Raw genomic sequence first — 24,827 nt, 5'->3', positions numbered from 1 at the left:
CTAGGGCAGGCTTGTGATTTGAATGTGTAATTGAACATTGTAGAAAACATCAATGGCACATTTTGGATATTTGGGGTTAGACCTGTTTTAACAACAAATAAGTGCCACAAGGGTGCCCAAACTGACCAGATGGCCAGTCGAGGATAGTCACTGACCCCCTCCCACCCAACAAAGATGTGAATGAAACAGTACATACCTGCCTGTATTACCGTATTTCCTCGCATATAGGCTGCCCCTCTGCATAGGCCGCACCCATGTATAGGCCGCAGAAAAGGGTGGCCTATGTTTAAAAACCAAAAGATAAGCCACTCCATGGTATTACCCATGGCTTATCTTCAGGTACCACCCCTGCCTTTTTCATTTATGCCCCAGCCCTGGTACATTTTTCGGAAGCCCCTTCGCTGGCGCACGGCTCAGGTCTCCAGAGGTGCAGGGCAGCCGCAATATCTTCAGCATCCGGCCTACCCCCGCACTGCCCATTGAATGGCTGATGTCAAATCTCGTGGGACTCACGGGACTCACGAGAACTGACCTTAGCCACTCAGCAAGCAGTGCAGGGGCAGGCCAGATGCTGAAGAGATCGCTGCTACCATGCACCGCTGGAGACCCGAGCCGCACGCCAGCAAGGGGACTTCCAAAAAAGGTACCAGGGGTGGGGGATGACTTAAAATTTTTATATAGGCCACCCAATATAACTAGGCCGCGTTCTATACACAGGTTTGTAAATACCCATGTAAAGGCCGCAGCCTATATATGGGGAAATACGGTACAGCTTCAGAAGTTATGGACTAGAAGAGCAACAAGCAAGGTTCCTGGAGTAACTTAGTGGGTGGTATAGTGAACCATAAAGATTGGGACTCAGGCCCATATCTCATTCTAACTACTACACTTATGATGGCACATGTGAGCCCTCCAACAACCACCCAAATCCCACTATACCTACATATAGGTGATAGCTGTAAGCATAATGTATTGATGTGGTGTTCCTTTTGGTCTAGTAGATTATGGATGGATCCTGGAGGGCTCCCCATACACTATAAGGGGGTTATGTAAGATATGTACCTGGGACCTTTTATGTGAAATGTCTCCTAAGGTGATCCACTGGAATGTCTGTGTGGCCAGACTACTAAAAATGCTGGCCCTTCCTATATCCCAATGGCTTGTTTTATGTGTTTTTCTTTTGGACATTTTTTTTTTAATTGTTCAAAAAGATTGATGCACTGAGGACAAGCACATCTAAGAATTTATTTTTTTTTTAAATGAAAAATAGACATTTTGCTCTTTTGAAAATGGTCATGTTCACTACTGAATTTTTTTTTTTTTTTTTTTTTTGCATCTTCCACAAAACATCTAAACTCAAATTTGGACATTATATCGAAAATGCCCCTCTTTATCATTTTACTCCCATTTCTAGAATTCAATTTACCAACTCTAAGCGTACCTCAATTTTTGTGCTTATGTTTGATTACCGTATATACTCGAATATAAGTTGATCCGAATATAAGTCGAGACCCCCTTTTTCCCCAAAAAAGGAGGAAAAAAGGTTGACTCGAATATAAGTCAGGCAGCTTAATATTCAAGTGCCATGCCCTGTCAGGCTCTTCACCCAGCCCCCTTCCTGCCAAGCTCTGCACCCAGTCCCTTTTCCTCCCTCCCCTGTCAAGCACTGCACCCAGCTCCCTTCCTGCCAGGCACTGAACCCAGCACCCTCCCTCCCCTATCAGGCATTGCACCCAGTTCCCTTCCTTCCTTCACTCCCTCCCATGTCAGGCTCTGCCCCCATCACCCTTCCTTCCTTCCCCCATCAGACTCTACACCCTCCCTCCCAGGCTCTGCACCCTGCTTCCCTCCCTGTCCTAGCCTCATACCTCTACTGCCAATCCCCGGTGGAGGTGCAGCGGGCAGGAATGAACTTTCTGAGTTTCTGGCCCGCTGCTAACCAGCTCCCGCAAGTTTCTTCGGCTGCTGAGCAGCACGATCAGGTGCACACTTTGGTGCTGCTGCTTGGTGCTAAGTGGCTTCCTTACTGGCTCCCGCAAATTCTCGTGAGAATTCACAGGAGCAAGTAAGGAAGCCGCTCAGCACCGAGCAGCAGCACCAAATTGCGTTGGGGTGGGGCTGGGGAGGAATGGGGCAGAATGATGTATGACCTGGGCGGAGCTGGGTGGAATTGGATGGGCCTGGGGACGGGGCATATAATCTGGTAACCCTACCTCAATCTCATCATTTCTAGCCCCACCCCGATGCCAGTCTCCCCATCCTGTCAGCACATCCAGTCCTCAGGAGCTCAACAAGTCCCTCAAATCAACCCTTCTGCAGTAGGGGTCTAGGGGATCCATGGTGTCTAGTGGAGTGAGAGTGAACCCCACTGTCTGCCACCTCATTTCTCAGTCCAATATAAAATGGTCACCAAGATCTCTAGCAGTAACACCTGTTCAGTGTCTTCCGTAGCCTCTACTCCAGGTTCTTCTGCAGCTGTTCCTTCTGGCTGGGCAAGATCATCCTATACAGAGTACAAATTTAAAAAATATATTTCATTATTAGTAATGGTTATCCAAATTTATAAAACTATCACAATAATGTCAATCATAGTTTATATTTGATAAGTAGTCAGTACGCATGCGTGCACTTTTCATTTTTGCCATGCCAAGGATACTGCTTGTTGAGCTCATCAATGTTAGGTGTTACTTGTTTGGCTAATCTTGTGTGTATTGTATTGAATGACCCCTGATGCAGGCAGAAACACCGAAACACGGACTCTGCCGGGTCCTTTAATAAATAGATTTTTGATTGCTCAGAACTTGAAGGACCCTTGTGCTTCTTTTTTTGTACTTCCAATCATAGAGCCTCTTTTATGAAGCCAATTAGTGTAGGTTGCCACGGTAAATACCCCAAAGCCCACATGGATTTAAAGGGCTTTGGGGCTTTTGCCCATGTGGCATTTGAAAGCGCAGCTTCATAAAGGAGGCCTAAAGTTTGTAAACATACTGGCATGACATAACATTTTTTTTCCAATACAACACGTAATGAAAGGGAATGCAAAGTACATAACAAACAAAATATCACCCAATAAAGAGTGTAGATGCTTGAAGAACTGGGATATATATTTCTTTATTCCAGAGGAAAGAGACCCGACACTGTTTGAACAGAGAAGGAGAAGATCTGCTACCGTGAAACTCTAAAAATTCTAAAAATAATTCAATCAAAGATTGGGACAAAAGAAAAAGACCCCTGAGGCAGGCTAACAGCTGAAACACCGACAGTGTCAGGTCTCTTTCCTCTGGAATAAAGAAATATATGTCCCAGATCTTCAAGCGTCTACACTCTTTATTGGGTGATATTTTTTTTCCAAGACTTGTCTACTGCTTCCTATTTATTTGGTTTCGTTTTGGTTTGGTTGACAGTAAACAAGGACAAGCAATTGAAAAGTATGTTGAATATAGGTTTAGAAGAAGAATAGTTCTAATGTCTTCAATGGATGCACAGACATTTTAACAATCTGTTCCAAGATGCCAGATGCTGGTTGTTTTATAAAGTATTTGTGCAAGATTTCACAATAGTTTCTGTTCTAATGAATTGTAGGATATTTATCCAAACTTTATTAGTCGAGTTGGTTGGTTGATTTGACATTTACCATTCAGGCAATACATATCTTTAGATCAAATATTTAAGGTGTAATCCACTATAGGCACTATAAAAGTAAATGAACTCCTAATCAAGCACTTTTTTATTGTTTTCAGAGTATTTAAGGGTACAGTTTGTACATTTAGGGCCCGATTCTATATAACCTTAAAAATTGATGCTAACTAGTGCAGCACTAAACACAATTCTATAAGTTAGGTGCGCTGTATAAAATCACGCATATTGCCACTTAAATGCCATTAGATGTTACTTAGGTGTCCCCACTTTCAGGAGCTCTATATTTATGCCAGGATATTCTTGGCCTTAATGCCTATGCCTAAATTGCATACAGAACAGTGTCTAAGTCAAAAACAGGTGCATAACTCCAAAACACACCCTTGATCTACCTCTAACCATGCCCACTTTTCTATAAGCTTTGGGTTAGGCACATACCACTGTGTGCCAGGTGCCTAACTTTTAATTAATCCCAATTATTGCCAATTATGAGGTATTGCTTATTAAGTTAGGCGCCTACATTGGATAGGCATGCTAATGTGATGCCTAACTTTAGGGATACTTTATCAGATTTGGGAGTGAGGGGGCTAATTTAATATGCATGTTTGAAAGGGAAAAGTGTATGCCTATTTTAATGCTATTTTAAGGCATATACCTTCTTGTGCAATACCGAGCTGTATAATTGCACGTGTATTTTGCCAGTAGGTGTACATGGAGGCAGAGGTTGGGTGAAGCCTAACCAGAATGCACACATACACTCTCATAAAATACCTTAATCTGCACACTTGTGTGCGTATATGTACAGGCATATCTGTACACCTGTTTAGGCATTCTCTATCATGTACACTAGTATTTTATAAAGAAAAATAGGTACCCCTTATAGAAAATCACCATTTTAAGCCATTCAGGCCCCTCCCCCTGCATCCCAAGATGCAATGGGAGGGGGAATCCCTGGTCATTGCAGCATGTAGCCCTGTAGGCAGGAGTGAGTGAGCTTCCTTCCTGCCGTTTACTCTTCAAAGGTACCGGGGGGGAGGTTCTAGGGATGTGGGAAGAGGGAAGAGGGCTCTGGAATGTTACAAAGTGAGGTGTGGAGATATCAGGGGAGGTACAGAATATCAGAGGGGTATTGGGATGTGAGTGGGGATGTGGGGATATCAGGGGAAGGGGTGTAGGGCTCCGTGGCTCAGCTGATCCTGGCATAAGGAATTCCCATCAGCTGAGCCACTAGGAATCCCTTAAAACTCAGATGATGGGGATTCCTTCTGCTTTTGTACGTTTTTCATGTGGACCAAAACTTATACCTTGCTCATTTTCAAAACTAAAAGATAGGTGTTTGGCAGCTTTGAAAATGGACATTTTTCCTGTTGGTTTGTGAACGTTTAAACAAAAGTCCAACCTCAGACTTAGGCACAATTTTTATTATGCCCCTTCACGGTATCACAGCACCTTCCAAACAGCACCTATAACTATTACATTACCATCATGGACCACTTTAGACATCAACAAAACTTCTAAAATAGAGTCATACTGAACTCCACCTTATCCTATGAATCCCAAATCTTCAGCCTATGGAAAAAAAAAACCATCTACAGCATGAGACAGCTAAGGCTAATCAGACCTTTCTTCCATGATCACCATTTTCCATATTGATACATTGCTGGTGCTATCCCAATTAGACTACTGTAACTCTCTCTACGCTGGAATAAACACTTCACTTATGTAGAAGCTACAACTAATTTAAAAGAAAAACACAGCAATAAGGCTAATGGTCAAACTGAAAACATTTGATTCTATCTTGCCTTACTTCAGCATTCTGCGCTGGCTACCTATAAGTGTATGCATTACCTTCAAACTATCATGTATAATGTTTCATATCCTATATGCGAACTTTGCTGAACCTCTTATAAACCTTTTCATCAAATTCTGGTCAACATTAACCAGAACCTTCAACTCACTTCTGCTGATCCTTCCTTCTCCTAAAGGTGTTAAATATAAGCACATATTTAGCTCACTACTCACCTACCTTGGCACAAATATCTGGAACAACCTTCCAAAGATCATCAAGACAGAGATCTTAGATTTCGAAAGAAGTTCAAGCCTCTGCTCTTTGAGAGCATATTCTCCATGGACACTTAGCAATTATGAACAAGCTCTGCAAATTACATAACTTTGGTCTACCTCATGGTCTACCTCACATTCTCCACACAGCAGAATCACTCCGCTCACTTTATCCAATCCAACTGGATTGCAATTCAAACTACTGTACTGCATATAAAATGTATTCACTATAATTCCTGCTATGATAAATGCAACTTCACTTTCCCCAATAACTCTACTTACTAATCTGTTCACCTTGTATTTACTGTTGTACCTCCTATTTTGTGAATCTCTTGAATTGTAAATCACTTTGAACCTAGATAGGCACAGAGTGACCCAGAAATTGTAGATTAAATTAGATTTCTCCTGTTTACTTTTCTATAGATTTTCTCACCATCACTTTGTAAGTATAAATCCTGTCCAGCATTGAGCCAATTGATGCAGTACCCCAGGAGCAGCACAGCACTGAGCCCTTTCCCTCCCCACAAATTAGCATGACCTGATAAAAGACAGCGCCCGGACAATGTCCCAGTCACCCCTCTGTAGTTGCTAGTCTTCCTTATCCTAAACCTGTTGAGTGAATCTTCTTCTCTTGCATGTTTTCTCACCTAACAACTTGTTTTCAACAGAAAAGGCAGGGAAGGGGGATAAAGAACTGCCTAGAAAAGTATCCTAAACTAAGATAATCCCTTTGTTTTAACATAGCATACAATGGCACAATGAAAAAGATAGAAACATAGAAACATAGAAAGGTGACGGCAGAAAAGGGCTATAGCCCACCAAGTCTGCCCACTCTACTGACCCGCCCTATCAAGTCTGAGTGTCTTGCTAGGCCTCTGTAGGGATCCCACGTAGATGTCCCATTTATTCTTAAAGTCAAGCACGCTGTTGGCCTTGGCCACCTGCTCCGGAAGCTTATTCCAGTGCCCTATCACTCTTTCCGTGAAGAAATACTTCCTAATGTCACCCCTAAATTTCCCTCCTCTGAGTTTGAGCGGATGCCCTCTTGTGGCCGAGGGTCCCCTGAGTAGAAAGATGTCATCTTCTACCTCGACACGACCAGTGATGTATTTAAACGTTTCAATCATGTCTCCCCTCTCCCTGCGTTCCTCCAGAGTGTAGAGCTGCAGTTTATTCAGTCTCTCCTCATACGAGAGACCCTTGAGCCCCGAAATATTCCTAGTGGCCATCCGCTGAACCGACTCGACTCTAAGCACATCTTTGCGGTAATGTGGCCTCCAGAACTGCACACAGTACTCCAGGTGAGGTCTCACCATGGTTCTGTACAGTGGCAATATGACCTCAGGTTTCCTGCTTACGAAACTTCTATTGATACATCCCATCATTTGTCTTGCCTTGGATGATGCTTTTTCCACCTGATTTGCAACCTTCATGTCTGCACTGATGATCACTCCCAAGTCTCGCTCAACTATCGTCCTGGTCAACGTTTCTCCATTTAAGGTGTAGGTTTTGCATGGATTCCTGCTACCGAGGTGCATGACCTTACATTTCTTGGCGTTGAAGCCCAGCTGCCATGTTGAGGACCAGTTCTCCAATGTAAGCAGGTCCTGCGTCATACAATCCTGCAAATCATTTTCCCTTACTATATTGCATATTTTGGCGTCATCGGCGAATAATGTTACTTTACCCTGAAGCCCTCGTGTCAAGTCCCCTATGAATATGTTAAAAAGGAGTGGACCCAGGACTGAGCCCTGCGGGACTCCGCTGATCTCTTCCGATGTTTCAGAGAAGGTGCCATTGACCACCACTCTTTGAAGTCTACCACTCAGCCAATCCCTGACCCAAGTAGTTAGCGTCTCACCTATCCCCATTGATTTCATCTTGCTTAAAAGCCTGCGGTGTGGGACACTGTCAAAAGCTTTACTAAAATCCAAGTATACTATGTCCAGAGACTCCCCGGAGTCCAGCTTCGTTGTTACCCAATCAAAGGAGCCGATGAGATTAGATTGACATGACCTACCCCTAGTGAATCCATGTTGATTGGGATCCCTCAGATTCCCATCCTCCAAGATCATGTCTAATTTGCGTTTAAGTAGTGTTTCCATGAGTTTACACACTATCGATGTGAGACTCACCGGTCTGTAATTCGCAGCCTCTGCTCTGCAACCCTTTTTGTGCAGAGGAACGACGTTAGCTGTTTTCCAGTCTAGTGGGACTCTCCCCGTCCTTAGGGAAAGATTGAAGAGCATGGCTAATGGTTCTGCCAGGACTCCACACAGCTCTCTGAGCACTCTTGGGTGCACTTTGTCTGGTCCCATGGCTTTGTTCACTTTGAGCCTTGCCAGTTCGCTATAAACGTCAGCCGGTGTGAACTCAAAGTTCTGAAATGGGTCTTCCGCGCTTGAATTTGATACCAGTTGAGGTCCTTGTCCAGGTGCCTCGCAGGTAAAGACTGAGCAGAAGTATTCATTCAGTAGTTTGGCTTTGTCAGAGTCTGCTTCTGCGTAATTCCCATCCGGAGTTCTAAGGCGTACTATTCCGCTGGTGTTCTTTTTCCTATCATTAATATACCTGAAGAAGAATTTGTCCCCTTTTTTAATGTTCTTTGCTAGATTTTCTTCCACTCGTAGTTTGGCCTCCCTAACTGCTGTTTTGACCTCTGCAGACCTGGCCCTGTATTCACTGTTAGCTTCTCCTTTCCCCGTACGTTTGTATGAAAGAAATGCTCTTTTTTTCTCCTTGATGAGATACGAGATTTCATCCGTGAACCATTGAGGTTTCTTGTTTCTTTGTTGTTTATTTACCGATTTTATGTAACGGACAGTTGCCTCATGTAGGGTCAGTTTCAGAATTGACCACATAGCTTCCACATTATCAGTTTCCTCCTGATCCTGTAGCGTTTGCTGGACGAAATCTCCCATGCGTGCGAAGTCTGTTCCATGTATTTTAGGCATTCTAATAGAAAGCACAGTGGTAAAAGTTGAACCAACAAAATAGCATCCTAAGTAGTATGCAGGAGCAATGCCACACAACCAGCCACCTGTCTGGTTAAATTGTCTTGCCTATGTAGGGCTATCCACTAATATTTAATGGAACTTAACTGGATAGTGTCACTGAATATCTACATTAATTTCACTATCCGAATACGGAAAATAGAGAAGCATTCTGAAGGTGTTAGATTATCAGGAACAGGCAAGTACTGTAGGTCCAGGGTGCTGTGGGTGGTGGAGATTGGTGAAGCTCCAGGAAGGAGGGAGAGGGATTGGAAAAGGGGATTGGTGATGCTCTTGGAGCAGGATCCAGGGTAGTGATTAGTGATGTTCTGGGAGTAAAAGGGCTCCAGGAGGGGGTGAGTGATGTTTCAGAAGAGGGAGGGAAGGAGGTCAGAAGGGAGTTGGTGATATTACGGGGGATGGGAGTGAAGAAGGAAGACCTGGGGACATGCCTTGGTTGAATATCATCCAGGACCTCCTCAAGACCCCGCAGTCATTATAAGATGAATTAGCCCCAGATAGTCAGTATCAGGGACCAGAAATGACCCAGCATTAAATATCAAGAGCTAAAAGCACTGAAGATTGACCAGATACATCTATAAATATAAAAGAAAAATGACAGGTCTGATATTTTAAAAGCATTTATCCAGGTAGAAGCATCTGATACCTGGATATATGCCAGTTATCAGGTTTAGTAACTAATTTTCTACAGCATTATCTGGATAATGCTACTTAAAATCATTGCAGGATACCCTGACACTATTTGAATATCACTGATGTGGTCTGGGGGCAGAGATAGAAAAATATCTGGCAAAGACATGGAACTGGGAGTTTATTTGTCTTGGAAATAAGGTTGATACTGCTTTTATTTCCACTTTAAGAGTAGGAAAATGAGGAAGCAGTGTTTTCCTTTATGAAACACTAGCTACTATTCCCAGAAGGCAACGAGAACGAGGTCTGCAAGTTTGAGGAAAGCCCAGGTGTAACAGTCAAGAGTCAAGCTGTTGACTGCAGAAGCTTTCATCTGCATTAAATTAATAGGTCTCATCTGTACTAAATTAATAGGTCATTTAAAAGGACTTTTGTTTTTCAGAGGATGAGGAAGAGAGGGGCAGCAGGTATGAGTGAGAATCCCAAGGCTGAGGACCCTAAAGATCCTGCGAAGATTACAAAGCAAAAGAAAGCATAGCAAGGCCTGGCACCTTTGTGCTGAAGATTGCAAGTAATTTTGTTCTAGGACTGGGATATGAGTAGAGAGAAACCTCTTGGCTAGGAAACCCTGAGGTGGAGTTAAATCCCACGAGGGTGGGAGGTATGCCCATAGAAATAAAGTACTTAAAAGAATAAAGAGTTTTGGTATTAGAAACTGCTTGGCTTTAAACTGGTAAAAGGCAGCCAGGAAATGAAATGTCTTTGATGTCTTGACGAATTAGAAACCTCAGGGAGGTAGAATATGTATAAACACAGTAGTGGTAGGTATAAACTGTGGGAATAGATGAGTGCTGGCAAGAGAGAAATGGCAGCCTGGAGAAGGGGGGGAGGGACTTCATTCTTCTGTACTAGGAGTTCAAGGGTAGAGAGCTCAGGAGGGACTGAACTTGCAAAAGGGTTTCAAGCTGCTGTGCTGCTAGAAGCAGATAGGCACTAAAACCAGAATAGACCAGTATCACGGTCATTACTAGTAAAACCTTAACCTTAACTCAGAATGTGAACTATGGTTAAACATAGGAACATAAGAATTGCCGCCGCTGGGTCAGACCAGTGGTCCATCGTGCCCAGCAGTCCACTCAAGTGGCGGCCCTCTGATCAAAGATCAGTGCCCTGAGACTAGCCCTACCTGAACACGTTCTGGTTGTCTAACTTTGTCTTGAATCCCTGGAGGGTGTTTTCCCCTATGACAGACTCCGGAAGAGTGTTCCACTTTTCTACCACTCTCTGGGTGAAGAAGAACTTCCTTTCGTTTGTACGGAATCTATCCCCTTTCAATTTTAGAGAGTGCCTTTTCGTTCTCTCTACCTTGGAGAGGGTGAACAACCTGTCCTTATCTACTAAGTCTATTCCCTTCAGTATCTTGAATGTTTCGATCATGTCCCCTCTCAATCTCCTCTGTTCGAGGGAGAAAAGGCCCAGTTTCTCTAATCTTTCTCTATACGGCAACTCCTCCAGCCCCTTAACCATCTTAGTCGCTCTTCTCTGGATCCTTTCGAATAGTACCGTGTCCTTTTTCATGTACGGTGACCAGTGCTGGACGCAGTACTCCAGGTGAGGGCGCACCATGGCCCGGTACAGCGGCATGATAACCTTCTACAATCTGTTCATGATCCCCTTCTTTATCATTCCTAGCATTCTGTTTGCCCTTTTCGCCACCGCCGCACATTGCGTGGACAGCTTCATTGACTTGTCGATCAGAACTCCCAAGTCTCTTTCCTGGGAGGTCTCTCCAAGTATTTATGCATGAGATTTTTGTTACCTACATGCATCACTTTACACTTATCCACGTTGAACCTCATCTGCCATGTTTTTGCCCATTCCTCAAGCCTGATTATATCACGTTGCAGATCTTCGCAATCCCCCTGTGTCTTCACTACTCTGAATAACTTCGTATCATCCGCAAATTTAATCACCTCACTCATTGTATCAATGTCCAGATCATTTATAAAGATGTTGAAGAGCATGGGTCCAAGCACCGAGCCCTGCGTCACCCCACCGATGATGCTCTTCCAGTCCGAGTATTGTCCATTTACCCCACTCTCTGTTTCCTATGCTCCAGCCAGTTTTTAACCCACATGAGTATTTCACCCTCGATTCCGTGGCTTGCAATTTTCCGAAGTAGTCATTCATGCGGAACCTTGTCGAACACCTTCTGGAAATCCAGATATACAATGTCGTTCGGGTCGCCCTTGTCTCTCTGTCTGTTTACTCCCTCAAAGAAGTGCAGCAAGTTCGTCAAACATGATCTCCCTTTGCTAAAATCGTGCTGACTGGTCCTCATCAGCCTGTGTCCGTCAAGGTGATCAATGATGCGGTCCTTTATCAGTGACTCTACCATCTTTCCCGGTACCAAAGTCAGACTCACCAGTCTGTAGTTTCCCGGATCTCCCCTCAAACCTTTCTTGAATATCAGTGTAACTTTCGCCACCTTCCAGTCTTCCGGAATCTTTCCCGATTCGATCGACAGATTGGCTATTAGTTCAGTTCAGTTATGGTCCCTTTCAGTTCCTTGATGACCCTTGGATAGATGCCATCTGGTCCCGTGGATTTATCGCTCTTAAGCCTATCAATCTGCCTACACATCTCCTCTAGACTGCCCGTAAATCCTGTCAGCTTTCCGTCTTCATTTCCAGCATATAGCCTGATGGGTTCCGGTATGCATCTTCTTCAGTAAATACAGATGCAAAAAATGTGTTCAGTTTGTCGGCGATTGCTTTGTCCTCCTTTAGCGCTCCCTTTATTCCATGGGAATAAGGGGTTGTTTCCCCTTAATTTATCAAAAGAATGGCTTGAACTTCTTTGCCTCCTTGGCTATTTTTTCCTCGTAGTCTCTTTTGGCCCCTTTTACCACCTTATGGCACCTGCGTTGATGTTGTTTGTGCTTGTTCCAGTTTTCAATATTTGAGCCCGGAAGTGATAAACTTGGGAGGGCAAATCATCTGGGTACAGGATTAGGACTCTAAAAGAATAGTTTGTGTTCTTGTACCATACTGCATAAAGGAGAGTAAGGTGTGTTTTCTCATAATTTTATTGTATGGAATATATCTTTTGCTTGTATTTGCTACTTGAGGAAAAAGGGAAGATGTTACGTTATATTATGCAACTATGTTTGGTCAGAACCTCTCAATAAAAGACAAAATTGTTCTGTTAAACATTGAATTTATTTGGAAATGTTTCATATATGGTTAGACTACACTGAAGCTATGAGACTAGGAGTAGGATGCTAGGTTGTAGACTATAGATGGAATCCCTTTTATAGTACCAGCTAGATCTAAGCCAAATTCTTCAAGGCCTGCCCTCTCTGCCAGAATGGACATCAAGGCTGGGATACAGGTACTAGGGTAACCCCCCTACTGGTTACACTAGACAACAGCAGTATTTAGTGCCGATAACAAGATAACTTTTCTAATAACTTAAGAGCAAAAGAGGTGGCCTAAATAGGTATCAGAATAGTGGCACTGAATATCACCATTATCCAGATAAAGGCAGCTCATACCTGAATATTCAGTACCAGTATCTGCATAGCAACGATATTCAGCACTGGTATTAAAAAAAAAAAAAAAAAAACCCTGTCCTGGGTTGTCCAGATAGGCATCCAGATACCAACAGAGCACATCATTGTTATCCAGTTAACGGAGGCAGACAACAGTAAATCCAGTTATAAGAACATAAGAATAGTCATATTGGGTCAGACTAATGGTCCATGTAACCGATAATCCTGCTTCCAACATTGGCCAATCCAAGTCACAAATACCTAACAGAACCCCAAATGGTAGCAAGATTTCATGCTACTGATCCCAGGGCAAACAGTGGCTTCCCCCATGTCTGTCTCAATAGCAGACTATGGACTTGTCCTCCAGGAACTTGTCCAAACCATTTTAATCCCAGATTAAAATGTTACTACATTCTTCGGCAATGAGTTCCAGAGCTTAACTATTCGTTGAGTGAAAAAAATGTTTCCTCCTATTCATTTTAAAAGTAATTACCATGTAACTTCATTGAGTGTCCACCCTAGTTTTTTTACTTCATGAAAGAGTAAAAAAAATCAATTCACTCTTATCCATTCTATACCATACCATACCATAGCATAACATAACATTGTACTTAAAAACCGCATAACCGTAAGTTCAATGCGGTTAACAAAAGATTAATAATAACATAACCTAGGGATCATTTAGCTTAATTCGCCAGATACTTTGAAAAAAGATAAGTTTTCAATTCAGTTCTAAAGTGTTTATAAGAACAAGCACTACGCAACAATGGTAGAAATTCCCTATCGTAGAAAGCAGCCTGAAATGCTAATGTATGTTCCAAAGATTTCTTACTCTTATTATATCCCTCCATAGCTGTCTCTTTTCCAAGTTGAAGAGTCTTAACCTCTTTAGCCTTTCCTCATATAAGAGGAGTTCCATCCCCTTTATCATTTTTGTCACCCTTCTGTGAACCTTTCCTAATTCCACTATATCTTCAGCACCAATATGCAGATAGCCGCTGGCGCTGAATGTTCAGGGATCTGTTTAAGTACCATAGCCACATGTTAGATGTATCTTTGTGCAATTTTGACATGATATAAAACAGGTGCATTGTCTGAAATCTTTTTCACTTATATATTCCTGTACGTGCACTTAAAGGGCTTGATTCTATAAACAGCGCCTGTCTCCTAGGCACCATTTGTTCACAGTTGTCAATCAACCGCTAGGCACTGTTTAAAGAATTGCACCTCCCAGTGTCCTAGTGTTAGTCACTAGGATTTTCCTGGCTGAATTTACTGGTGCAAACACACTTCCACAATAGGTTTCTATGATACAACTCAAGTGCTCAAATATAATGAGAGGAAAAGATCTCAGAAGCCTGCGCTGATTCAAAGCAAAGATATAATTGCATAAGTAGGTCCGAGTATCTTTCATCGATCATAAAAAGTTCTCATATAATAAATCCTCTATAATAAAACCCATACCCGCGCATGCGCAGTTGAAACAGTGTGATCCTTGCCGCCGTGATTTGTGCTTCCATGCCATGTTCCTTTTGCAGCTCATGGCGGCTTGCAGTGCATGCGGTGTGTGTCAGCTTGTGGCATGTGCGGCGATGAGAGCAACGGCAGGAGGTTGTCCTTCAGGGTGCTGAGAGGCATCCATTGCTACTGCTACACAGGGAAGTGGAGGGAGAGAGGGAAAATTGGCTGCTTAGGGGGGAGGGGTGTGCTGGGGGGCAGGCAGCAATCTTGGTTTGCTCAGGGGGCCAGAGAGAGATAGGCAGGGGGCCAGGGAGAGACACAGACAGAAAGAATGACAAACAGACAGGGGGCCAGAGAGACAGACAGCGGCTAAGGAGCGAGAAAGTAAGAAAGAAAGGCAGACAGACAGCGGCTAAGGAGACAGAGAGACAGAAGAAAGACAGACAGCCATATCTATTCTAGCACCCGTTAATGTAACGGGCTTAAAGACTAGTGTTTTATAATGTATTAAATCATCTTAAGTAGAGTAAATTTTTTAAATAATCATTAAATAAGCGCACTTATCATGATTGCAAAAATAATACTTACTGTGAATAGCTACTTTGCTGCTACAATTGAATTGTAACAATTAACAACTTGTGTGCATTTATTTTTTGACTTTTGTTTCAAATGGCACTTATCTTTCTTACAGAATTTGAAAAACCCCTAAAGAAGCCAAGAACACTGGCAAAACAGGTCCCGTCGGGCTTTACAGCAATCAAAACGTTTTGCACTCAAGATAAGTGCACTTATTTAATGATTATTTTAAAAATTATTATTTTTAAAAATGTACTCTATTTAAGATGATTTAATACATTATAAAACATTTATTACATGAGAGCTTTTTATGATCGATGAAAGATACCCTGACCTGCTTATGCGATATCTTTGCTTTGAATCAGCTCAGGCTTCTGAGATTTTTTTCCTCTCATGGTGTCAAGTGGTCTGATGCGAAAATGAAGTACTTAGGGGTTTTCTTTGGCCCCACTATAGAGGAGACGATACAATACAACATGGAATACCTATTCAATATTGTTAAGACCACGAGTAAATGGACACCTTTGAATTTGTCCTGGTGAGGGGCTTTTGGAAACGATCTGGATGATGATTTTGCCAAAAATTCATTATGTCTTGAATATGTTACCATTCTACCTGCCAAACTCTTTTAATAAAAGTGTAGATTCTCTACTGACAGAATTCCTGTGGAACAAAAAGCAACCCCGTATAGTGCTGTCCAAATTGAAGGCCAGTAGGTGCTTTGGGGGGAGTAAATTTCCCTGATTTTCTCCATTATCATAGTGCATTCCTTGTAAGACAGTGGGCCCAAGGTCATAATGGATTTAGGAACTCTGACATACCCTCCTGGCTTTTTCTCGAATGCACCATATATGGTGCTGTGCGCTTGAAATTTTTGGCTGGATCCTCCTTATCCAAATCTGATAAGGCTGACCTAATTCTTTCCTCCTTCAAAACAGCCCTGATAGAGATTGATACCTTATTATCTGTCCGCTGGGAGTGTTCTAGACTTATACCCCTCTGGAACAACATGTGGATTAAAATTCAAGCAACACATATTTCTTGGAAGTCGTGGCAACAATGTGGAATATGGACGATACAGGATTTGATGATAGGTGACAGCTGAATGTCTTTTCAGGAATTATCAAATAAATGGGGTTTACCCAGCAATCAACAATTCAAGTGGATGCAGCTTTTACACTGTCTGAAGAAATCCATACCAAATGCACTAACTCAGGTAGCACAGCCAAGCTTAAGTGTTGTATTATGTAAATTTTCTAATTTGGATAGCAAAGCATCACTATAGTACAAACTAATTCAGAAAGTCAAATTTCATGCGCCCATTACAACGGAACTTAAATGGCAGGATGAGTTGAATCTTCCCTCAGATGCCATTGATTGGAGCATTATATGGTCAATTTTCTTCAAGTCAATCAGATCTGCCTCGCTACTGCAATCTTTTTTTTACACAGAGCTGTCTGGACGCCAATAATATCTAATAAGAGAGATCCATCCACTTCCTCTAGTTGTTGGTCATGTCATCAAACCACAGGTAACCTAAAGCATTTATTATTTTCCTGTGAGCATCTTGTATTGTACTGGGAAAGAGTGTGGCAAACTATTTGTGATATATTGGATATTAAATAAGCACTTACTTTTAAAGTCATCGCTTTAATGTCACAGGGTTTAGCTGTTCCTCTAGATACTTATAAGGAAAGACTGTTAACTATTATGTTATCCTTAGCGATTTAAAATGTGTTATACTGTTGGAAAGATTTAAGATTGAATTTTACACGTGGTGGAATAATCTGTTTGATTGGTAAATATGAAAAGGTATTAGCTGAAAGAAATGCAGCCCTTTGCAAATATAATTGCATTTGGTCTCCCTTAACCAGTTATTGCATTGCTCCTTAAATGTAACAATTTGTACTGTTTGATGTGAATCTGTTTCATTCGACATACATACATTATAGTATTCAATGTACCCATGTAAAAGCTTCTACTGATCCATTTGATTGTTATATTGTGTTATGAATGCCTTGAAGATGTTATATTTTTCTGTTATTGTCTTTCTTAAAATTCAATAAAAACTTTTGAACTACAAAAAAAAAGTGCAACCATAGACTCATGAAATCACCAGACAACATAGGTAGGAAAATGATTTTATTTTCAATTTAGTGATCAAAATGTGTCTGTTTTGAGAATTTATGTCTGCTGTCTATATTTTGCACTATGGCCCCCTTTTACTAAACCGCAATAGCGGTTTTTAGCGCAGGGAGCCTATGAGCATCGAGAGCAGCGTAGGACATTCAGCGCAGCTCCCTGCACTAAAAACCGCTATTGAGGTTTAGTAAAAAGGGAGGGGGTATATTTGTCTATTTTTGTATAGTTGTTACTGAGGTGACATTGCATAGAGTCATCTGCCTTGACCTCTTTGAAAACCCCCGGAATATAACCGGGGGAATAAAACCATTTTCTCTGCATACAGTGTGCTTTGTGTTTTTTTATAAGAACATAAGAACTGTCATCACATAAGGTGAGGGGAAGGGAGGGAGATGATGGGACATGGCGGGGGAATATAACCATTTTCTCTGCATACAGTGTGCTTTGTGTTTTTTTTATATTTATTATAAGAACTGTCATCACATAAGGTGAGGGGAAGGGAGGGAGATGATGGGACATGGCGGGGGAATATAACCATTTTCTCTGCATACAGTGTGCTTTGTGTTTTTTTTATATTTATTATAAGAACTGTCATCACATAAGGTGAGGGGAAGGGAGGGAGATGATGGGACGTGGCGATCGGGCGGGAGAGGGCTGCTGGACCTCGTGATCTGTGATCGCACATGTTCTCTCACAGTAGGAAGGAGGGAGAGAAAGGGAAAGAGATGCTGGGCCAAGTGAATGAAGAGGGAGACAAATATTGAACCCACAGCAGGAAAGAGAAAGGGGAGGACAGGCAGGTGAGGCAGATGCTGGAAGCGGGGGGAGAAACAGGGAAAGAAGCTAGATGGGGGTTGGAGAGGAGAGACACACATTGGTATGGAAGAGGAAGAGAGGTGAAATCTGGAAGGTAACAGAAACAGAGGGGAAATTATGTGCATGGGGGCATAGGGACAGAGACATAAAGAGGAGATGCATGGGGGGGGGAAATTATGTGCATGGGGGCATGGGGACAGAGACATAAAGGGAAGATACATGGGGGTGAAATTATCTGCATGGAGACATAGGGACAGAGACATAATGGGGAGATACATGGGGATTGTATATGGACATGGGGGGCCAATGCCGGACACAGGAGGAGTATACAGATACAGAGGGGAGATATTGGAAATAGGGAAAATAGGAACACAGAAGGGAGATGGTTTGAGCATATGGGATCAGATGGTTTGCAGGGATGGGACGGGGACCAAGATCGAAGGGACAGGGCGGGGATGGGGATTGAACTTGCGGGGACAGGATAGGGATGAGCTCACGGGGACAGGACAGAGACGGGGACAAATTTTTTCTTTGTGTCATTCTCTACATCAGATCATTTACCTCATCGGCCCAGGCTAAAATGCTCTCTCGTAATTTGTAACATAGTAACATAGTAGATGACGGCAGATAAAGACCCGAATGGTCCATTCAGTCTGCCCAACCTGATTCAATTTAAATTTTTTTCATTTTTTCTTCTTAGCTATTTCTGGAGAAGAATCCAAAGCCTTACCCAGTACTGTGCTTGGGTTCCTACTGCTGAAATCTCTGTTAAAACCTACTCCCAGCCATTGAAGCCCTCCCCAGCTCATCCTCCACCAAATGGCCATATACAGACACAGACCGTGCAAGTCTGCTTAGTTCAATTTTTAATATTATTTTCTGATTCTAGATCCTCTGTGTTCATCCCACGCTTCTTTGAACTCAGTCACCGTTTTCCTCTCCACCACCTCTCTCGGGAGCGCATTCCAGGCATCCACCACCCTTTCCGTAAAATAGAATTTCCTAACATTGCTCGTGAATCTACCACCCCTCAACCTCAAATTATGTCATAAGAACATAAGAAACGCCTTCACCGGATCAGACCGAGGTTCATCTAGTCCGGCGATCCGCACACGCGGCGGCCCAATTTAGTACTCCTAATGGAGTCCTGGATTTACCATATCCCTCAATATGATATGCTAGAAGGTGTGCATCCAACTTGCGCTTGAATCCCAGCATAGTAGTCTCCTCCACAACCTCCTCCGGGAGCGCATTCCAAGCACCCACCACGCGCTGTGCGAAACAGAACTTCCCGACATTTGTCCTGAACCTGCTGCCACTCAGTTTCAGTCCATGACCTCTAGTCCGTGTCACATTTGAGAATGTTAGTAATGCTGCTTCTTGGTCTATTTTATCAAATCCTCTTATTATTTTAAAAGTCTCTATCAAATCTCCTCTCAGTCTTCTCTTCTCGAGGGAAAACAGTCCTAGTTTCTTGAGTCGATCTTTGTAGCTCAAATGTTCCATCCCTTTGACAAGTTTCGTGGCTCGCCTCTGAACTCTCTCCATCAGAGTTATATCCTTCTTAAGGTATGGAGACCAGTGTTGGACACAGTATTCTAAGTGTGGTCTGACCATTGTTTTGTATAGTGGCATTATGACCTCTTGCGATCTACTCATAATCCCATTCTTAATTATGCCCAACATCCTGTTTGCTTTCTTCGCCGCCGCCGCACATTGTACCGAAGGCTTTAAGGTACTGTCAATCAGTACCCCCAAATCCCTTTCTTGTTGGCATTTTGTTAGCTTCACCCCCAACATCTTATACTCATATTGTTTATTTTTCTTCCCTAGATGCATCACCTTGCATTTGTTTATGTTTAAGTTCATCTGCCACTTTGTTGCCCACTTTGCCAGCTGGTTCAGATCTTTCTGGAGGTCCTCGCAGTCCTGTTGAGTGCCAACCGCCCGACATAGTTTTGTATCATCAGCAAACTTTATTATATTGCATGTTGTTTCCTCCTCCAGGTCGTTTATAAAAATATTGAACAAGATAGGTCCAAGAACCGAACCCTGGGGCACTCCGCTGGTCACTTTCTCCCAGTCCGAGAGTTTCCCATTAATGCTAACCCTCTGCCTTCTGTTTTCTAGCCATTTGCCGATCCATCTGTGCACTTCTCCTCCTATTCCATGGCTTAGTAGTTTATTCATAAGCCTCGCATGTGGGACCTTGTCAAACGCTTTCTGAAAGTCCAAGTAAATTATATCCACTGGGTTTCCACTATCCATTTGTTTGTTCACTTTGTCAAAGAATTGCAGTAAATTTGTCAAACACGACTTCCCTTTTCTGAAGCCATGCTGACTTGTCCTTAATAGATTGTGATCCTCCAAGTGTTGTACAATGTTTTCTTTAATTAGTGTTTCAATTATCTTCCCTGGAACCGATGTGAGGCTCACTAGTCGGTAGTTTCCTGGATCCCCTCTTGATCCTTTTTTGAAAATTGGGATGACATTTGCTATCCTCCAGTCATCTAGTATTTGCCCAGTTCTAATATTAGCTACGTATTGCAATAGTTCACCAATTTCCTCCTTAAGTTCTTTTAATACTCTCGGGTGAATTCCATCCGGTCCAGGGGATTTGTCACTTTTTAGTTTGTCAATCTGCACGTATATCATGTCCAAAGTCACATTTACTGTTGTGAGTCTTTCCTCTATGCCCCCGGTGAATATCCTCCCTGTGGCTGGCATTGTTGAAATGTCCTCCTTTGTGAAGACTGAGGCAAAGAAAGAATTTAACCTATCAGCAACCTGTTTGTCCTCTTTAATTGACCCTTTCCTTCCTAGATCGTCGAGAGGTCCCACTGCCTCTCTTGCTGGTTTCTTTCCTTTTATATATCTGAAAAAGGGCTTGAATTTTCTGGCTTCCTGTGCTATCTTCTCCTCGTAGGCTTTTTTGGCAGCTCCTACCACTTTATGGCACCTTTTTTGGTAGATTTTGTGACAGTTCCAGGCTTCCGTCATTTTTTCTCGTTTCCATTTTCCTTTTTCTGGAAAAGATTATGTTCTATGTTAATACCCTTCAAGTATTTGAACATCTGAATCATATCTCCCCTGTCTCTCCTTTCCTCTAGGGTATACATATTCAGGGCTTCCAGTCTCTCCTCATATGTCTTCTGGCGCAAGCCTCCTATCATTTTTGTCACCCTCCTCTGGACCGCTTCAAGTCTTCTTACGTCCTTCACCAGATACGGTCTCCAAAACTGAACACAATACTCCAAGTGGGGACTCACCAACTACCTGAACAGGGGCATTAACACCTTCTTCCTTCTACTGGCTATGCCTCTCTTTATCCAGCCCAGCATCCTTCTGGCAGCAGCCACTACCTTGTCACACTGTTTTTTCGCCTTTAGATCTTCGGACATTATAACCCCAAGGTCCCTCTCCCCGTCCGTGCATATCAGCTTCTCACCTCCCATCATATACAGTTCCTTCCGATTATTAATCCCCAAATGCATTACTCTGCATTTCTTTGCATTGAATTTTAGTTGCCAGGCATTAGACCATTCCTCTAACTTTTGCAGATCCTTTTTCATATTTTCCACTCCCTCTTCGGTGTCTACTCTGTTACAAATCTTGGTATCATCTGCAAAAGGGCACACTTTTCCTTCTAACCCTTCAGCAATGTCACTTACATACATATTGAACAGGATTGGCCCCAGCACCGAACCCTGAGGGACTCCACTACTCACCTTTCCTTCCTTTGAGCGCCTTCCATTAACCACCACCCTCTGGCGTCTGTCCGACAGCCAGTTTCTGACCCAGTTCACCACTTTGGGTCCTAACTTCAGCCCTTCAAGTTTGTTCAACATCCTCCTATGAGGAACTGTATCAAAGGTTTTGCTGAAATCTAAGTAAATTACATCTAGCATATGTCCTCGATCCAGCTCTCTAGTCACCCAATCAAAAAATTAAATCAGGTTCTTTTGGCACGATTTACCTTTTGTAAAGCCATGTTGCCTCGGATCCTGTAACCCATTAGATTCTAGGAAGTTCACTATCCTTTCTTTCAGCAACACTTCCATTATTTTTCCAACAACTGAAGTGAGGCTCACTGGCCTGTAATTTCCTGCTTCATGCCTAAATTTGGACTTGACTGGTGAATATTTGGGGGAGTGATCACTGATACAACCCTTTAAAGCTGGTTGAAAAGTGCTAAACAAATACTGTAAATACTTGGAAAGGAGTGTGGCTTCCAACAGAGGTCTCCAGAATTAAAAAATAATCTTCGTTCACCTGTATGTTTTTTAAAAAAATTTAAATATGTGAGAATGAGTTCTATTATACTCTGCATTAGTACAGCAATTCCTTGATTAACAGAGCAGCTGGGGAGGAGGGTAAGCATTGCTGTGAATTGTTAAAAAACAAAAAAGTCAGGGAAGGAAATCCTATGTCAACAAAATGACAGGTTTAAAAAAAAAAAAAAAAGCAAAGGGAAAACAGCAGACGGCTACAGGAACTATAATGACTGGAGGTGAAGTAAACAGCACTGGAGCTAATGCTGCTAGTCCCAGAGGACAGCTGTTAGGGGTGTGTTTCTCTGATCACATTTTAATTGACTGCAATGCAGCAAACTTTGTGCTGTGTCACAGGGAGGAAGCCTTGATCCAAACAAAGACATTTCAGGGTGTTCAGAAGATTAATATGAAGGCAAAGCAAAATGATAGACCATTGCAGAGAAGAATGCATAACCGCCCTGAAATATTCCATTTTAAATGGTTGTCCTCTGTGGCAACCCAGTCATGTTTCTATACCCCACCCCAATCCGGTCCCCTGAAAGGAAATAAGAATATTGCCTCCACGGCAGGACCTGTTTAGGTATCTAGTGGACACCAGTGAGCCTCTTCATTGACTTATACCGTTGCCATTTCTAGCTGTTATGCTGTTGTTTTCATTAATTTATGACTTTAGACAGGAAGAGGTAGAGAGAAATGTTTCTATTCCATTTTGCTAAGCGTTAGTAAAGGAGGGGGTAAATCTCAAGGGGATGTGTTAGAGGCATGGTTTGAGCGCATCTAGGGACAAACTTATGATTTGGACATTTCTCTGCAATAATCAAACATTTTACAAAAAGGTCCAGGGCATAATGTAGGCATTTGGGGCTAGGCCTGTTTTAATAACGAATAAGTGCCAAAACAATGTTGTCTTAACTGACCAGATGACCACTGGAGGGATGAAAGCATGAGCCCCTCACACTCCCCCAGTGGTCTCTGCACCCTCTCCCATTCCCCACAGATGTGAATGAGACAGTACATACCTGCCTGTATGACTGCTGCAGATGTTATGGCCAGTCCTATTGGGTGATGCAGTCAACCATAGAGATGGGAACTCAAACCCATATCCCACTCTAACTACTACACTTATGGTTGACTATATGAGCCTTCCAAAACCCACCCTAATCCCACTGTATCTACATATAAGTGGCCCCTGCAGGCATAAGGGCTATTGTTGTGGTGAACAGTTGGGTCAAGTAGCTTTTGGGTGGGTTTTAGTAAGCTCACCATATACTATATTGAGATTATGGTGAGATGTGTACCTGAGCCTTTTAATGTGAAGTTTACTGCAGCGCCCCCTATGGTGCCCCACTGTTCTGCTGGGATGTCTGTGAGGTCAGTCTGCTAAAACTGCTGATACTTCCTGCATCCCAATGGCTTGGGTTTTTTTTTGCATTTTTGTTTAGGACATTTCTTTTTTTCAAAAATGGTTCAAAAACATAGGGCTCCTTTTACAAAGGTGCGTTAGGGCCTTAACACGAGGAATAGCGCACACTAAAATGCCCCGTGTGCTAACCACTCTTGAGCAGGCGGTAGTTTTTTGGGTAGCACCCGCTATAGCACGCACTAATCTGGTGCATGCGCTAAAAACGCTACCATACATTTGTAAAAGGAGCCCATAGACACACTTTTATGAAATGGCCATCTTCAAAACAAAAAGTTAGACATGTTTCTGTTTCGAAAATGGTCGTGTTTGCTACTGGATTTTTGTGCGTCTTCCATAAAATGTCCAACCTCAGATTTGGATGTCATATTGGAAATGCTTCTCATTATAAATTTATATATTTTTATTTGTTACATTATTATATATACATGATTATGTTTTATATGTACTTGTGTCTTCATTTTATAAATACAGATTCTTTGACCCCTGAAGCAGACATTTTTTTCTGTCAAAACACAGTGCCACACAGTGCCATGTTGGGTCTTCTGGCAAGATACATATGACTCATTTTCGCTGTGATGCTTTTTTTTCAATATTATAGCATGAAGGTTCATTTTCCATCCCTATTTCTTTAATTGGCCTTTTGATGAAATATCACTACCTTATCAGGAAAATCAAGGCAACACAAACTGAGGTAGCAGGGAATTAAATTCTAAATGGTGCCTAAACCGTGGATTGAAGACAAAGTTTTATTTTATTTTTCTTTCCAGCTTATGATTTATCTTTAATCTTATCTATTGTTTTACCTTTTGTCTTTGTTTTGTTCTATTTCTATCATTTAAATTTCTCCAGAATTATACTGTTCAACGGCTCCCCCTTCTGCTTCTATTCCTTTCTCTCCTCTCTTCTACCTTCCAAAATATTTAGATCAATGCTGTCTTGTTAAAATGTTTATTTTATTTTTATTTTTCCTCTAACTCTACTTTTCACTTCTCTATTACCCTCCAGGTACTTTAGTTAGATTGTGAGCCTTCGGGACAGTAAGGGAATTTTTCAAGTACCTTTCTTATTTCTAATCTTAATGTATATTTTCTGTAAACCGCTTAGAACCTAACGGATGTAGCGGTATATAAGAAATAAATTACATTACATTACATTACATTCTAACCCAGGGATGTCAAAGTCCCTCCTCCAGGACCGCAATCCAGTTGGGTTTTCAGGATTTCCCCAAGGAATATGCATGA

General features: G+C 42.3%; 1 protein-coding gene across 1 annotated transcript in view; it reads right to left on the bottom strand.

Annotated features, from left to right (window-relative positions):
- The window catches only part of SNCG (synuclein gamma), an 81,531-nt gene that overhangs the window by 6,271 nt on the left and 50,433 nt on the right, over positions 1-24,827 (bottom strand). The window contains exon 4 of the mRNA XM_033942719.1: positions 2,432-2,503. Within this exon, the coding sequence (XP_033798610.1) occupies positions 2,432-2,503 (72 nt within the window). The remainder of the gene's footprint in view (positions 1-2,431; positions 2,504-24,827) is intronic.

This window comes from Geotrypetes seraphini, chromosome 4 (assembly GCF_902459505.1).
Source record: "Geotrypetes seraphini chromosome 4, aGeoSer1.1, whole genome shotgun sequence".
Classification (NCBI taxonomy): domain Eukaryota; kingdom Metazoa; phylum Chordata; class Amphibia; order Gymnophiona; family Dermophiidae; genus Geotrypetes; species Geotrypetes seraphini.
Note: the sequence above shows the minus strand (reverse complement) of the source record. Positions and strands in the feature narration are given on the sequence as shown.